Source organism: Rhinopithecus roxellana, chromosome 5 (assembly GCF_007565055.1).
Source record: "Rhinopithecus roxellana isolate Shanxi Qingling chromosome 5, ASM756505v1, whole genome shotgun sequence".
Taxonomy (NCBI): domain Eukaryota; kingdom Metazoa; phylum Chordata; class Mammalia; order Primates; family Cercopithecidae; genus Rhinopithecus; species Rhinopithecus roxellana.
In genome coordinates this window covers 124,547,069-124,564,465 of record NC_044553.1, presented here as the reverse complement: position 1 = coordinate 124,564,465, position 17,397 = coordinate 124,547,069, and the positions used below count along the sequence as shown (strand labels likewise).

Here is a 17,397-nt window from a genome sequence, read left to right as displayed (position 1 = left end):
TATGGGCCAACCTTGAGCACTGAGATGCTGCTTTAACAGCGAGGTGAAATCCCTTTAACAAAAATGAAACCCATTTCTGCCTAGTTTTCCACTTCTGAAGGACTAACCAACAGCCAACTGCTTTTCTTTCCACCTTCACGTCTCTGCTGCCCAGAGGTCACCTGTGGCGTGAGATGGCTGGGATATTGTTCCAGCTCCAGTCAACGCCGCCCTGTGAGGGTCTACACGGCAAAAAGATACATGCTGCAAAAGCTCTGGGGCAGGGGCCCTCCTGGCGCATGGCAGATGAGGTAAAGAGAGGAAGGGTGTGTGTGTGTGTGCATGTGTATGTGTGTATGTGCATGTATGTATGTGTCTGTGGATGTGCATATGTGCATATGTCTGTGTATATATGTATGTCTGTGTATGTGTGTATGTCTATGTATGCATGTGTGTATGTGCATGTGTGCACGTATGTGCACATGTGTGTATATGTATGCGCATGTATATGTGCATGTAGATGTGTATTTGTGTGTATAGGTATATGTGTGTCTCTGTGTGTATGTGTATGTGTGTGTGTGTATGTGTGTGTGTATGTGTTGAGGGGAAGACAGGGACCCAAAATCACGCCACACAAGCAAGGACAGCTCCATTAGAAAACAGTGAGGTCTCCAAGCACTGTGTGGGGACTGCAGTCCCCAAAGCATTCATGAAGAAGGCATTTGAACGGGTCTTGAAAGATTGGTGGGATTTCATCTAATGGGTGCGCAGGGAGACACTCAGGCTCCAGAACAGTTGAGCCAGGGAAGGATGTGTTTAAGAAAAGCAGATAGATAAGGCTCTGGAAGTCAATTCTTAATTCTGGGGCACTGGGGAGCCGGTAAGGGTGTTGGAGCTGGGGAGCAGGGGGACTGGAGCTGCGTGGTAGGAGGTGCCTTCTGGCAGCAGGGGTAGGGTGGGCTGGAGCTGACAGCCGCCAGGACGTGAAGCACTTTTGCACTGGTAGGGGTGAGGTGACGATTCTGAATGGGGTCAAGCTCTGTAAAATAAGCATGCTCTAGGTTGACGGAGAAAGGCTGGTGGCCGTGTCTAAAGGTGTAACACATCACAGGAAAATGGTCCCGTGGGCCTCCTGACACAGAGCACACTCCTCGCCTCTGGCTAGACCGACCCACGGCTGCATGTGTTTAGCTGTCCGAAACAGAGGCGAATGGTTGGCTGTGAGCAGGGCGCATGTGCATCTGTCGTCCTCCGCCTTGGAGGCTGTCAGTCCTGATGCCTGCTGCACAGAGCTGAGAGGTAGGGGCGAGGGCAAATGCCCTCAGGTCTAATCAGGAAATAGTTTCAATTCGTCTCTATCAGAAATTAGAAAAAAAAATCAATGACATACTCAAGCAAAACTAATGACATGCAGACACCAAAACACTTTCCAATTCAAGGCACCATTCCACCAGGAAGGAGAACAAGCATTTGAAGAGGGGCAGAGCTGCAAGGGACCCTCTCCGCAGGTGCAAAGTTAGCAGAGGCTGCCACACACTGGAGGCTATGTGAAGGTCAAAGGACTGCATCTGCGCTAAGCTCTGGGTCGCCTTTCCGGGGCGTGTTGGCCTCACCTTCCTGGACTCATTTCCCAGGGATCCTTTGACCTTGACTCCTCAGCTTCCCCAGCCAGAATCCTGCAAGTGGCGCTTGACGTCTCCCCTCTCTTCCCCACCATCTGTGTGTGTTTAATTAGGTCAGGGTGTGTCTCCCGGCCCAGGGTCGCCAGCTCTGTCCTCTGCTCTGCAGGCTGGGGCTGGAGGTCTGCAGACTACGCTTCCCAGGCTACCGTGCCAGGGCTGCGGGCGGGCGCTGCCAGAGGGCACCTGGCCGGCGGGCGGGGCGACGAGGGAGCTGCGGGTTTCCCGCGCCTTCCCACTTCTTCCCTTCTGTTCCCGGGCTTTGCGGGCTGAGAGCTGCTCTCTGCAGTTATTTCTCTCTCTCTAACCTCTCAGCACCCTCTTCTGTTCCTTCAGCCTTCCACACCCAAGTAACCGGCTCCCAGTAACTGTGTTGAAATCCTAAGGGCAATTTCTTTTCCTGGCCATCTGAGGCACATCTATTTTACCCCCCTCTGTGTTCCCATCTCGCAGTCGCACACAGCGGGTACTCAGTAAACTTCTGCAGAGGAGACGGGCAGACGCCTCCTTGCGGGGCACCTCCACTCAGCCCCTGTCCACGTCCTCCTCGCGGGAGCTTCTAACCTGTGTGCCTCTCTACCTTGATTTTCTCTCTGTAATTTGGTCTCCATCCTGCTAGCAGAGCTGTTTTTAAACCCATCTGATGAGGTCACTGCAGTTGAAAAGACTTTAATGAGACCCTGGCTCACGGAACTCCATCTGGTTTCCAGCTTCCTAACCAACCAGTGCCCCCAAACTCCCCGCTCCTTGAACAAAGTTGCTCTAATCCCAACTATCAAACACGTATTGTTCCTTCTTCCCAGCTCCCTACCTCCCTTTCACCTGGCGCCTCCCAGTCACCTTCAGGACCCACAGAAATGCCTGTGACCCTGAAAAGCCAGTGGGCAGCCACTCCTCCCCCACGCCGCCCAAGCTCCAGGCTCTAAAGCCTCACCTGCATGTTTACTGCCAGGTATAAAGCTCAACTCTGCACCCGGAGGTGGAGGGCGGAAAAGGGGCTCTGAACAGTCCCTTCTTTCCCAGGTGGTTCTGCTTGCTCTGATCTGTGACTGCCTTCTCTGATCCATGTGGTGACAAAAGTACACCTGTGTCTGGTGCCCAGCTGGGGCTCATGCACCTGACATGAGCATAACTAGTGCCTAGGGCTGTCCCCGCACAATAGGAGTGAGGATTTGACACCTTGCTGGAGAAGAGCCTCTGCTCAGTCTGCTCCGGGGAGAGGGGATCCGAACCCAGGTGTGTCCTGTCCTTCCGGGTGCATGTGGAAGTGATGGAGGATGAGAACTAAGGCTACCTGGCCTTGGGCAGCTTCCCAAAGCCCACTTAACACAGAGCCCGGAACATTTCAGTCTATCCACACAGCCCAGAGTCTGGGATCTGAGGGAGAGCGTGAAGAGGTCAACCTGCCTGGGATGGGGAGCAGACCTCAAGTCAGTTGTCTCTGGGCCTTGCCTGGGCACTGAGGGCCCACAGGATGTGAGCACATTTCTGACCCTGTGAGTCTCAGTCCCCTTCCCTGAGAAGCACCACTGCTCAGTCACAGACCCAGACAGCAGCGCTGTGTGGCTTAAAGGCAGGCTTGGATCATCAGTATGAGCTCGTCCAGCCCATGCCTCCATCTCCTGCCATCGGGAACAGGGAGGGGCAGGGCAGGCATCAGGGGTCTGTGGACAAGGGCTGGGGATTTCCAGGAACACTGTGGAGCTCTGAGCTGCCCGCTCCTCCAGGTTCCAGCCCAGTCTGCTCACCTCCCTTTATATTCAGTGGTTTCCTCCCCAGCACTCACTCTCCCTGCTCCCTCTACCAATGTCCTCGCCACATCCTGGCTCCTGAAGGGAGCACACACACCTCTGAGTTTTTCTAGAAAGACTCAGAATTACAGGGAAGGGACCTCTCCCTCTGCCTTCCTTAGACTTGGTAGAAACACCAGGCTTGTTACTACCAAAGTTTGCTGAATCAACTTCCTCCTGGACAACTCTGCAGATGACCTGGAGCTCCCGCTCTGCGCTCCAGACCCTGGGGAGAGCCCGCCCTGCGGCTCCCTGGTCCTGCCACCACCCCCAGGTAGGTTCCATGCCCACCCAGGGCTCCAGGGTGCCTTACTGCACAGGGTGAGGCCTGTGTTCATTATTACTGTGATTGCATAAGGAAAGAGGGATGCAGACAGGAAGAGCTGCTCGTTCTGTGAAAACTAAGTTGAATGCTTTGGAAAGACTCGATAAAGGAGGGCAGCCAAGCAGAAACCACTGCCAAGTCAAGTCCAGGCAAGGCAGGTCAACGAGCAGAGGAGAATCATAAAAATCTGGGGAAGGTCTGTACTCCTGTCGCTTTCCCTGGCTGGCTCCACTTTAGAGGAACTGAATCTAAAAATCATCGATGGTGCAATTTCCATGAACTTTCTCCAAGAAATATGCCCAGACAGGCCAACAGACCCATAACCAAAGGGATGACCACGGCCCCAGATGAGATGACTGGTGGACAGATGCTCATTAGCATATTTAACATTAAAGAAAAACGACCGTGTGTCCACATCATTTTGATGATTGTCTGCATGAGCTGTTCAGATAAGCAGCTGCCCATTGTTCCTGGTTTGACAGATAAGTAGCACCTACTGTCCAGAGACAATCCTGTGGAGCCCAGGCCTCAAGGACCTCAAGGTCACTGTGGGTTCCCGGAGCGCCCTCTCCAGCAGGTGTAGCCAGGGCTGGGGTGAGGCGGAGAGAAGATACTGGTGAACCTGGTGATGCTGTGGCTCCCATGGGGTGTCGTGTCCCTGACCAGCCAGCACCGCTTACCAGCTCCATGGGTAAACCCACAGTTAGCACGCTATGGAAGGCACAGTGCCCCATCTGCTGTCTACAGGAGGTCAACTCTGTCGGGCGGACAGCGACCTAAATGACAATCATGAAAGATGAAGTTAACAAGCGCATGCCTAATGGAGATACATGTCATAGTAGATGATATTCCTGAGGCTGCAGCAGCTGGCAAGGAAGTAAGTGAAGAAGAAAACAATGTAACAGAAAAGTGGAAGAACGAGATAACATTTAAAAACAAACAAACAAAAAGTACAGAACTTAAGTGATCAAAAATCTTTTCTGCTAAATGATGTCAATCAACCGCACTGTATCATCAGAATGTCTTCTCCCATGATTTCCACACATATTAGAGTAGCTCGGCTTCATCAGTTCTGACAATAGGCAGGACGCTTTCCTTCTCATGGATACAAGCATGCATTATGTTAGTTCCGTCGGCAGTTAATGATCCCAAATTGCTGATCCACAGAAATAAGATGGCAGTTTCAGGTTCTTTGGAGGACTTGTTCTTGCTATTCCTAGATTCCCACCAGCACTGGACATGCAGCAAAGCCCATGAGATAACTGCTGACTAACTGAATGAATGAATGAGCGAGCAAAGAAGTGAATAGATCAGTAAACACAAAACTGGGACACTTCCTGAAAAGCGGTTATGGCTGGAATTTTGATCAATTGTATAAGTTGTCAGAACATCAGTCACAGTAGAAATCACAGCCTGGGTCCTTCCCGCTAACATGGAGGAGCAGGCAGATGGGCTGGGGAAGTGGGGCTGGGACCCGCACAGTGGAGCAGAGTTGCCAGGCTGCAGGGCTGCCTCGGGGGCAAATTGGGAAGAGGTGCTCCTTCCTGTGGGAGGCCAGGGCATGACTGTCATCCCCTCAGCCCAGCACCCCTCTGTAGGGCACAGCACAACAGGGCACCAGAGAAGGGCCGTGGGGGCTGGAGCTGTGGCTGGAGGGGCTTCCCACAGGTTCTTTCTGAGAAAAGAAATGAGTGTCAGCTGATCGGGAAAGGGTGGGCGAAGGGCTTACACACACGTGCCCGCAGTGAGCTTCCTCCCTAATGATGCTTCCTTCATAAAGTAGTGCTTCTCACTTTGAAGGTCGCAGATGCAAATAAACACCGGAAATGAAGAGTTAGTACAATAAAAGCCACAACTGAATGCAAGAAATGAAAACCCGCTCAGAACAAAGAGGCCAACATAGGGAAGACAAAGAACACGGAAACAGCAGTGAGGAGTAGAGCTTCTATCAAGTTAAATCTAAAGGGGTCGTGAAGATGTGATGGGACGCTGTGATTTAAGGGCTCAGGATGAGTGACATAGAAAGGACATCCCGAAGAGCTTACACTCGAACACATTTCACCTGGAACTACATGACTACATGCAGGAAAACCCAGACGCTGGCCACGGTGTGGGAGGAGGAGGGAAGTGACACACTCCAAAGAAATGAAAGGGTAAGAAGAAAGTCACGCTGAGGAAAGCACAAAACACCAATATACACAGATGCCAAGAGGCGCCTTCTTCTAGGGGACTAGCGGTTGCCTGGTTATTGAACAAGAACATTAAAGTGGGGAGTTTCACACACACAGACACACGCAAACATAATACATACATACTGAACCCATTTTACTTTAACTTAAATCCTGTATACATGGACAAATTCATAGAAAGACACAAATACCAAAACAGACTTCAGAAGAGAAAATATGACAAGAGATCGAAGCTTCACTGGCGAGCTCTATCAAATAGTTCAAGAAGGGCCGTGCATGGTGGCTCATGCCTATCATTCAAGCACGTGGGGTGCCGAAGGAGAGAGGGTCACTTGAGCCTACGAGTTCAAGACCAGCCTGGGCATCATAGAGGGACCCTGTCTCTACAAAAAAATTAAAAAATTAGCCGGGCATGGTGACGTGTGTCTGCAGTCCGAGCTACTTGAGAGGCTGAAGTGGGAGGATTGCTCGAGCCCAGGAGGTAGAGGCTTCAGTGAACCATGATCGCACCTCCAGCCGGGGGGGACAGAGTGAGATCTTGTCTCAGGAAAAACAAACAAACAAACAAACAAAACATTTAGCCTGGACATGGTGGCTCCCACCTGTTATCCCTGCACTTTGGGAGTCTGAGGCGGGTGCATCACCTAAGGTCAGGAGTCCAACACCAGCCTGCCCAACATGGTGAAACCCCATCTCTACTAAAAATACACACACACACACACACACACACACACACACACACACACACACACAAATTAGCTGGGTGTGGTGGCACGTGCTTGTAATCCCAGCTACTAAGGAGAATGAGGCAGGAGAATCACTTGAACGTGGGAGGTGGAGGGTGCGGTGAGCCGAGACCAATCCACTGCACTCCAGTTTGGGTGACAGAGAGAGACTCCATCTCAAAAAAAAATTAATGAACAATTAATACCAATTCTTCAAAACAATCTTCCAAAAAACAGAAGAGGAAGAAACACTTCCAAATTCTTCTATTACTATAAAAAGGATTACATATCATGACCGAGTGGGATTTATCTCGCGAATACAAGGTTGGCTTAACATCAGAAAAATCAATCTGTGTAATTCAACATATTAATAGAACAGAGGACAAAAACCTCACGGGCGTCTCAACGGATGCAGAAAAAGCATTTGACAACATTCAACTTTCTTTGTTATAAAAAAGACCCCACAAACTAGGAATAGAAGGGAACTTCCTGAATCTGATCAACAGCATCTATGAAAAACCCACAGCTAACATACTGCTTAATGGTGAAAGACTGGATGCTTCCCCTAGATACAAGCCAAGAAAGTCCACTCTCACCGCTTCGATTCAACATTGTAATGGAGGTTCCAGCCAGGGCAATTAGGCAAGAAGACAAAATAAAAGACATCCAGAGTGAGGTAAACTGATTTCTATTTGCAGGTGACATGATTTTGCATACAGAAAGAATCCAGAGAAAAACCCAACAACGATAAAGCTCATAATGAGTTCAGCATGGTTTCAGGATATGAGAACAATATAAAAAATCATTTGTATTTCTATATATTAGCAATGAATAATCTGAAAATTTAATTAACATAGTCATTCCATTTATGACAGCATCAAGAAGAATAAGATACTCAGGAATAAATTTAACAAAAAAGCAAAACTTGTACACTGAAAACCACGAATATAACTGAAAGAAATTAAAGAACATCTAAATGAATGGAAGGGCACCTCATGTCCATAGGTTGGAGGACTTACTATTGTTAAGATGACAATACTCCTGAAACTGATCCACAGATTAACACAATCCTTATGTGTGTTAATGGGGAATTGTATGATAGGTGAATTGTATGTCAAGATAGCTGTTACCCGATCCCCCATCTCACAGATCCCTGGTAAAAGAAAAAACTATTTATACAGTGTCCCTCTGCCACCGGATACTAAAATCGGTGGAGGGTGAAGTATTTTACATAAAATAGTGTCGTATTTGGAAATAACTTACACACATCCTCCCTAGAATCATCTCTAGAATACTTCTAACACCTAATACAACATAAATACTATGGAAATAGTTGTTGCACTGTATTTTTTTTTTTATATTTTTGTTGTTGTTTTATTTTTATAGTGTTTTTTTCTTGAATAGTGTTGATTCACGGTTGGCTCAACAGGGGCTGACTGTACATACATGGACTGACCTTTTTTTGCCTGAGTAAAGCCTCTTCTCAGAGTCAGTCTGCTGTGTGGAGTGCCCTGTGGTCTTTCCTGCATAAGTTGCATCCATAAGACATGGATCTAACAACGCTTTTCTGTGTTTTTAAAGTGGGGCTAGAGCTGAAAGGCACTTGTCAAGCAATGTGTATGTGGATTCTCTCTAGATTTTATTTTATTTTATTTTATTTTATTTTATTTTTGAGACAGAATCTTGCTCTGTCACCCAGGCTGGAGTGGAGTGGCGCAATCTTGGCTCACTGCAACCTCTGCCTCCCAGGTTCAAGCCATTCTCCTGCCTCAGCCTCCTAGGTAGCTAGGATTACTGGCACCACCATGCCCAGCTAATTTTTGTATTTTTAGTAGAGATGGGGTTTCGCCATGTTGACCAGGCTGGTCTCGAACTCTTGACCTCAGGTGATCTGCCGGCCTCCAAGAGTGCTGGGATTACAGGCATGAGCCACCATGCCTGGCTCCTCTAGATTTTTATCAGAATTTATTGCAACCACCATAGTTGTCTCACTTGCATCTAAATGAACAGTAATATATTCAGCAGCACTCTTTCACCGAACCTTTCCAAAGAACTCAACTGTGTTGTACCAGAAACAATTATCTTTCTGCACTCATATTTCATGGCTTTACATAGTACTAGAATATGTAATTACAACAAATATCACTGGCATAAACTAGTTAGGAATAGCTACAACTGTCCCTTGGAAAGCTTATGGCCCAGCTTCTTGGAGCAGAAATGGTGCAGGGGTGAACTGTGGATGCTACTAGTAGGGAATGGTTTGCCCAGCCCGCCTGGCTCAAGCCTCCGGCCCACATGGCAAGAGCCAACCTCCATGTGGCCACCATGTTCCTTCAAATCCCATTCCCACAGATGAATGGACTCATCCCGTAAGCAGCTCTATGAGGACAGTAGGGCACACACTTCATCTTCTTCTGAGCCGAGGAAACGGGGTCCCACAGGCAGTGATGTGCCCAAGATCATGCCAGTCCCACAGGCACCATGGCCACCCACCACCAGCTCTCTTTTGCCTCCCCCATGACTCTGAAGCCCAGCAGCAGAGCCGGGGTCTCACCAGGAGAGCAGAGCCCTGGGCTCCCACGGCACCCGTCACAGAGCGGAAAGGATGTACTGGCAGGAAGCCTGATATTTCTGCTTCCAAGCCAGGGGTGTGAGGCAAACTCACCCACAAAGTACTCAGTGAGGAAACAATAGGACTTCTGACGGCAGCCGCTGTCGCCACTGCCTGCCTTTTCCTTGCACAGGACTTTCTGCTGGTAAAGAGCCTCAGCCACGGCGTCTGCAGACATTGCTGCGACATCCCAGTGACAGACTGATACTCCCTGCACGTTTCAAATCAAACAGTTCACATGTATTAGAGATCCCCAAGCCTCCCGTTCATTCCACTTCACAGGTGAGGAAACTGAGGCACAGGTAGTTCAGTGACACACCCAGAGTCACCTGCCTCGAATGCAGAAGAGGTGGGACTCAGACCCTGGCGCTCCTGGCTTCAGATGCACGGCTCCACAGCTGCTCACGCCCCACCCATCGCAACTACAGCGCGTCTCTGCACACTGCTGCTATAATCGTATATAAACAATTTACTTTATCCTTATTTAGTTGGCAATTTTTATTTTAACGCATAAAACCAGGAGATGCAAACTTTCAGCATTTACATGCCTTTAGTTCTGTAAGTTGGTCAAACTGATGTGATATTTACAGATCAACAGTAAAATCTGCTGAGGTGAGGAGAAACCCCTGGTACTTAACCTTTCCTTTACAGAACACGCTGGAGAAAATTGCCAACACGAGGCCCCGATGAACAAGGGCAGAAGTTCATGGTTACCGAATAACTGCTTAATTAGGTACCTTTCAGAAAACTGCAGCCTCCCAGAAAGGGCAGCCTGGCTGTGACAGCTGTGTGGATATACACCGGGAGGGAGAGACTCCCGTGGCATGCAATTAGGACCAATGAATTTTTAACGTCTTGGTAATGATGCTCTCTGGCCTTGTATCTTGATTAACTGATGTTGACTGCCACAGGGTGAATGACAAAGAAGAGAACATAAAAAATCCCACTATAAGAACCAGCTGCCTTTTCTTGCATAAGATGCATAAAACATTGTGTGGGAAGCAGGGTAGGTCTCAAATGGGCAAATTGAGAGACAGAGAGAGACAGACAGACACACACACACACATACATAGATATTCCTACCCTTACGATATTTTTTCATCAATTTCTCTTTGTTGTACTCAGTAGCATTCTGATCAGTAGGCTGTGTTCCATTCACATTGAAAATAGGAAGAGCCTTCACTATTTATGAGATGTGTATTTATAAATGTGTATTAATAACCCACATATTATAACATGTGTTAGTGAACCATGCTCCTGGCCTTGCTGCCCCTGGGAGCGGCAGGGCTTCCTGTGTACGACCCTGGGCAAAGGGCCAAATGATGGCCAGTGACTGGCCGCTGGAGTATGAGCTCAGGGTTCATCAGCAAATCAAAAATGCACAGGTTAGCAATTTTCCAACTGGAAAAGAACTGATCTTCTAACACCCCTAAACTTCCTGGATTAAAAGAGAATTCTGAAGCCCGAGGAAGGCACCTTGCTTTGGAGGTACTGGGTCCAGGGGATGTCCAGGGCTGCAGGAATTTCACGACATGGACTCAAGGGCACATGCCAGGGGCCATCCTAGAGAACACGACAGTGGCAGAACCCTGTCAATATGGAGCTCCAACAACACCTAAAATAAATACATCAGTGGCGCCACATGTGCAGATGCTTGGTCTGCCAGAGGGCAACACAAGGAAAACGCCAGGTGCCATGGACCGTCAGGGGCCACTGCTGAAGCCAGAAGTGTCCACTTCTACACTGGTTTCAAACTGGGTAGAGGAGGAGGGGATCAGCCACTCACCATCTGCAGGACGTCAGAGGAGACCATCTGCATACAGCACATGGCTGTGGCCAATGCACACACGATGGTGGACAGGACGTTGAGGGCGCACACGCTGAAGAGGAGATCCTGCAAGGAAAGGGGCAGGAGAATGTCAGCCTCATCCCGAAATCCCAGATGGCAGAATCCTTAGACCTCCTGCCAGGGCCCAGCATGAGCCAGGTCGATTGCCATCCATTTGACAGAGGTTTTGTTTTGTGTGTGTCTGTGTTTTCTTATAATCAAAATTGGCCTCTCATAGAAACACATTTGTCTATTCCGTTACAATGATGATCAGAGTATTCATAATACTCAACAACGTGTTTCACAATTTTGATAATTATTAGGTAGTCAGTAACATGTCTAAGAAAATCCTAAGGTGGCCAACATTTAAGGAGGTGGGCAATTTTTATCAATCACAGCCTATAACTCAAGTGAAACTTTTTATCTTGAGATAGTTGTATATTCACATGCAATTGTAAGACGTTTTCCCTCAATGGTAACATCTGGCAAATCTATAGTTCAATATCACAGCCAGATAGTGACATTGGTGGAGTCAGGATGCAGAACAGTCCCATCACCACATGGGTCCCCCCATCGTTGACCTTTTATAGACACACTCACCTCTCTTTCCCTGCTCCCCATTTAACCCCCAGTTCTGATCCCCTGTCAATCACTAGTCTGTTTTCCATTTTTTATAATTTTGTCATTTCAAGAATGTTGCATAAGTGGACTGCACAGCATGTAACCTTTCAGAATTGGCTTTTTCCACTCAGCATAATTCCCTTTAGACTCATCTCAGACTTCTAGACTTCAGGACTGTGAGAAGTGACTGTTGTTAGAGCCACCCAGGCTATGGTATTTTTGTAATAGCAGCTTGAACTGACTAAGACTCTATATGAAATATGAAAAGACAAGCTACAGTCTGGGGGAAAATATTTGCAAACCACCTATCTGACAAAGAACTAGTACCTAGAATACATAAAGAACTCTCATAACTCAACAGTACAAAAAAAAAAAAAAAAAAAAAAGCAAATATTGCAATTAGAAAATGGGCAAAAGACATGAACAGACACTTTACCAAAGAGGATCTCCAGATGGCAAATAAGCCCGTGAAAAGATGTTCAACATCATTAGCATCAGGGAAATGCAAATTAAGACCTTTTATAAAGGGGTATCATTACGCACCTGTGAGAATAGCTAAAATTGTACAAACAGTGACATTAAATGTTGGCAATCATGCAGAGAAACCCGATCACTCATACACTGCTGGTGGGAATTAAAAATTGTTCAGCTACTCTGGAAGGCATTTTTGCAGTTTTTAAAATAAAACTAAACATGCAATTACTATACAAATCAGCAGTTGTACTCTTGGACATGTATCTCGGAGAAACAAAAACTTATGTTCACACAAAAACCTATACACAAAGGTTCACAACCTTTGTTGTGAAGTGTTTTATTGATTTCCTTCCATTTTGTTACCTTTTATTATTATTATTATTATTATTATTATTTGCCTTGTAGTGCTAGCTAGAACGTTGAGTATTATAAATAAAAATATAAGATGACTAAGATAATGAAAGCAGACATCTCCATCTTGTGCTCTATCTTAGAGGGTAAACTTCATGGAGTTTTAACAGTCCAAGTGCAATATATCCTTCACGGAGAAGTCTACTCTCAAATCCATGCCAGAAACAGAAAAAAAAAAAAAGATTTAGAATGATAGTATGTCCTTCAATTAAATCTTTTCATATACAAGTGTACAAAATACTGTACACACTCAAAAACCTATCAAAAGCAAAAAGCTATAGATGAATCTTTCACCACAAAGGGATGGCATTAATCAGATTAGTATTAATTATCTAATCAAGGGGTTGGCAAGTCCTCAAGAGGAGACGGGGAATGCCGCCCTCACTGACATGCCCTGTGCATGCGCTAGGATGTGTGCACGCAGAGTCCAGCAGCATCCTCAGGGCTCGTTCATGTGTACATGAGCCCAGGTATTCCAATCTGTAACATCTGCTGGACAGTTCCCTGTTCTAGAGGCATCACTGTCCCATCCCCTTCCTCAGAATCTGCTCATCAGTTCTCAAGCCCACACTGTGAAACAGTAAAGAAGTGTGATTAGGATATTATGGAAGGTGGTTAACATACAGTATTTAAACACTTTCCCAAGTTTATAGAACCCCGTACACATGTGAAGACAGAAAAATGAGTCCTGAACTTAAGAAGCGTTAGGCAGAACCGGCCAGGTGTGGTGGCTCACGCCTGTCATCCCAGCACTTTCGGAGGCCGAGGCGGGTGGATCACAAGGTCAGGAGATTGAGACCATCCTGGCTAACACAGTGAAACCCTGTCTCTACTAAAAATACAAAAAATTAGCCGGGCGAGGTGGTGGGCACATGTAGTCCCAGCTACTCAGGAGGCTGAGGCAGGAGAATGGCGTGAGCCCGGGAGGCGGAGTTTGCAGTGAGCCGAGATCGCGACACTGCACTCCAGCCTGGGCAACAGAGCGAGACTCAATCTCAAAAAAAGAAAAACAAAACAAAACAAAACAAAACAAAACAAAACAAAAAAGAAGCGTTAGGCAGAACCAAGGCAAGGCTCAGTCTAGGGCTAACTATTCACCACTTTGGAGGTAAGGCCTATCAGAGTCCCTGAATGATGCAGGAACAGGCGCTGTTCCTGTGTGAGCACCAGGCACTGTTACCACTAAACCTTTCAGGCAGTTCTTCTCCCAGACTCAGGTCGTTTCTCCATATGCAGGTGCTAACCAGCATCCAACTGACAACTCCAGGCAGACCCTCTGAAGACCCCCTTGGTTCTCTCCTGGTGCAGCTCCACCCTCGCTGGTGCTCTGTCCTGAGAACTCTTGTCTCCAGGCCTTGATCCCCCTCAGACTCTCAGCTCTTTAAGCCTACCTCAGGGAGTCTGCAGGGACCCTGCTGAGTTCCCTTTCCAGCACTGAACCTGGAAACTCTCTCAAGGCAGTAAGCCGGGGCAATCACAGGGCTCACCTCGTTTATTGCCCACCCCTCAGGGATCAGGGTCCTTGAATACCTGATAGTGTCTTCCTACACCATGTCCATTTTGGGGGCTGTTTCAGGCATGAGGTTAAATCCAGTGTCCTGCTACTCCATCTGGGCCAGAGGCTCTCAGTGGCTTTTTTGTTTGCATTTTCTAAGTGTTTGTAGCAGGACTAGGCGGACTGCCTTAGGGCATGTGCATGTTACTATAGGCATCTCCACTGCCCTCCCTGCTCCTGCAGCTGCTAGAGGTAGAGCAGGATGGGGGCTTAGTTGTGGCAAACAGGAGGCACAGGTGGGGCTGGAGGAGGCTGAGGAGCCTGGATTGTATTTTGCAGGTGATGGAATGCCACCGAAGATGTGTGATGCTGGGAAAGGGGTCATACAACCTGGTTTTTGTTGTTGTTGTTGTTAGTGGTGGTGGTTTTTTTTGAGATGGAGTCTCGCTCTGTCACCCAGGCTGGAGTGCAGTGGCGTGATCTTGGCTCACTGGTAGTGCCCACCACCATGCCTGGCTAATTGTTTTTGTATTTGTATTTTAGTAGAGACTGGGGTTTCACCACGTTGGCCAGGCTGGTCTCAAACTCCTGACCTCAAGGGATCCACCCGCCTCAGCCTCCCAAAGTGCTGGGATTACAGGTGCAAGCCACTGTGCCTGGCCCATGCAACCTGTTTTCACAATTGATTGAGAAAGATACCTTTGCAGGAAGGGCCTAGCACAGAACTAGAGATGGAGTAAACATCAGCTGAGGTGAGAGACTGGACATAGGGCAGTGACCTGTGAGGAGGTATTGGAGAGGAGTCAAGCAGAGACCAGGAGGAGGCACACAGATGCCGGTCTGAGGGAGACTCTGAAGTTGAGAACAAAAGGGCATGGCTGTTTACCAGGGTAGGGGAGTCCAGGATGAGGGTGCAGATATAGTAGAAAGATGATTCTGGTGAGTGGAAACATGAGATGCCTGTGCATGGGCGAGGGACTGTGGGAGAGAAGCAGTCTTAAAGAACACCTCAACAGGCTGGGCACAGTGGCTCACGCCTGTAATCCCAGCACTTTAGGAGGCTGAGGCAGGAGGATCACTTGAGGTCAAGAGTTCGAGACCAGCCTGACCAATATGGTGAAACCCCCGTCTCCACTAAAAATAAAAAAATTTAGCCGGGAGTGATGGTGCATGCCTGTCATCCCAGCTACTCAGGAGGCTGAGGCAGGAGAATTGGTTGAACCTGGGAGGTGGAGGTTGCAGTGAACCGAGATCATGCCATTGTACTCCAGCCTGGCTGACAAAGTGAGACTCTGTCTGGAAGAAGAAAAAAAACAAAAAACAAAAAAAACACACACTTGAAGTGGTCTGGGACATGTGGAGGCTGAGTTAGCAGTGGTCCTGACCCACTGAGATGTTAGCGAGTGGTTGGAAATTTGGGTCTGGGGCTGAGGATGGAGATCAGAACCGGAGGTGTGGACCAGGAGTCATCCCTACAGAGTTCAAATGTGCCTTCACCTTGTGGATGTCCTTGATGTATCTGCGGGCCCCTGTGTGTCCTCCTTCCCCTCTCCAGATCCATCAGACTTCAGGGGCCTGGAGGCCTCTGCAGGCTCCCTCCAGAAGAGGGCATTTCTTTGATGAAATTACCATTCTCACCTTAAAGATACACCTCAGCATAGTTTTCCTCTAAGTGACATGAATTCTGTGCTGGATTCTAGATAACTGACAGATTTATCCGTGTGCACAGTAGCTGGCTGGGTGCCTTTTCTCTCCCGTGAGGAAGAGCTTCTAAAACGTCTCAAGGCTCAGCCAGAAGCTTTAGCACATTTTTGAGCAGGAAGTTGGACTCACTGTAGTCCTAAAACAATCCTGCTGGTGAATGACGTCATAATTAGAACTCTTTAAGTATATATTTTATGTATCTCAGGAGGGCAATTCAAAGTTATAACTAAAATAGCGACATCCTTTTTTTTTTTTTTTTTTGAGATGGAGTCTCGCTCTGTCGCCCAGGCTGGAGTGCGGTGGCATGATCTCGGCTCAGTGCAACTTCCACCTCTTGGGTTCAAGTGATTCTCCTGCCTCAGCTTCCCGAGTAGCTGAGATTACAGGCATACGCCACCACGCCCAGCTAATTTTTGTATTTTTAGAAGAGATGAGGTTTCACCATGTTGGCCAGGGTGGTCTCAAACTCCTGACCTCAGGCGATCCACCCGCCTTGGGCTCCCAAAGTGCTGGGATTATAGGTATGAGCCACCGCTCCCAGCCAATAGTGACATCTCTTAATGTACCATTGCTAAAATATAAACAATACCTTTACTTTGTCCTCAGTCTAGAAATTTCAACTTTATTGACCACACAGTCCACTGTTATTTAAATGAATGCCCTTCTAAAATATTAATTTTGCATATGCTACCAAATGAAACTACTCACAGAAACACCAACTCTGACCTTCGTCTGCATAGGCTTCATGAGGCAGTCCTGCTTCATGTCTCATGAAAGGTATTCATTTGAAACACGTGCCCGAAAGACTTTTCCCTCCAGCTGTTTCAATGCTTGCTGTGTTTCTAAGTAACTGCAAACCACCTGGTATTGTGTTTGTGTGTTTCTTCAGAATTCTTTTTTGGCTTAAATAATGCCTTTATCTCTGTTTGTTGTTGTTGTTGTTGTTTTTTTTGAGATGGAGTCTCACTCTGTCACCCAGGCTGGTGTGCAGTGGTGTGATCTTGGCTCACTGCAACTTCTGCCTCCCAGGTTCAAGCGATTCTCCTGCCTCAGCCTCCCGACTAGCCGGACTACAGGCACATGCCACCACTCCTGTCTAATTTTTGTATTTTTTTTTAGTAGAGATGGGGTTTCACCGTGTTGGCCAGGCTATCTCTGCTTTTTGAAAGTTTTATCAGAGTCCGTTACAGACACTGACATCCACATTCTATAAAATCCCTTTACAAGGTAATTCAAAATGGCAATATGGAAAGCAGGCAGGTCTTTCATGGCTGGTATTGAGTTTTGCTGCTGGACATTCTGATGTTATTAGCATTTTGATGTTATTAATGCTAATAAAGTTAAGGAAGTTATGTATATAATGAATGATGTATAGAACAAACACAAGAGGAAAAAATGTTTTAGATACTTAGGCAAAGCTACAAGCGATAAATTATTTCGAAAATCTCTTCAGTTCAAGTAAATTATGGATATTAATAATACGATTAACAGAGAATGGTGACAGCAATGACAATTTACATATGCCTACATGTTAAGAACATTAAGAGTTCAGGACATCCAGCCAGT

The 17,397-nt window shown here is 47.3% G+C and overlaps 1 protein-coding gene across 1 annotated transcript in view; it reads right to left on the bottom strand.

Moving 5' to 3' along the window:
- FAM189A1 (family with sequence similarity 189 member A1) overlaps positions 1 to 17,397 on the bottom strand; it is a 455,305-nt gene that overhangs the window by 20,745 nt on the left and 417,163 nt on the right. The window contains exon 5 of the mRNA XM_030931413.1: positions 11,085 to 11,192. Within this exon, the coding sequence (XP_030787273.1) occupies positions 11,085 to 11,192 (108 nt within the window). The remainder of the gene's footprint in view (positions 1 to 11,084; positions 11,193 to 17,397) is intronic.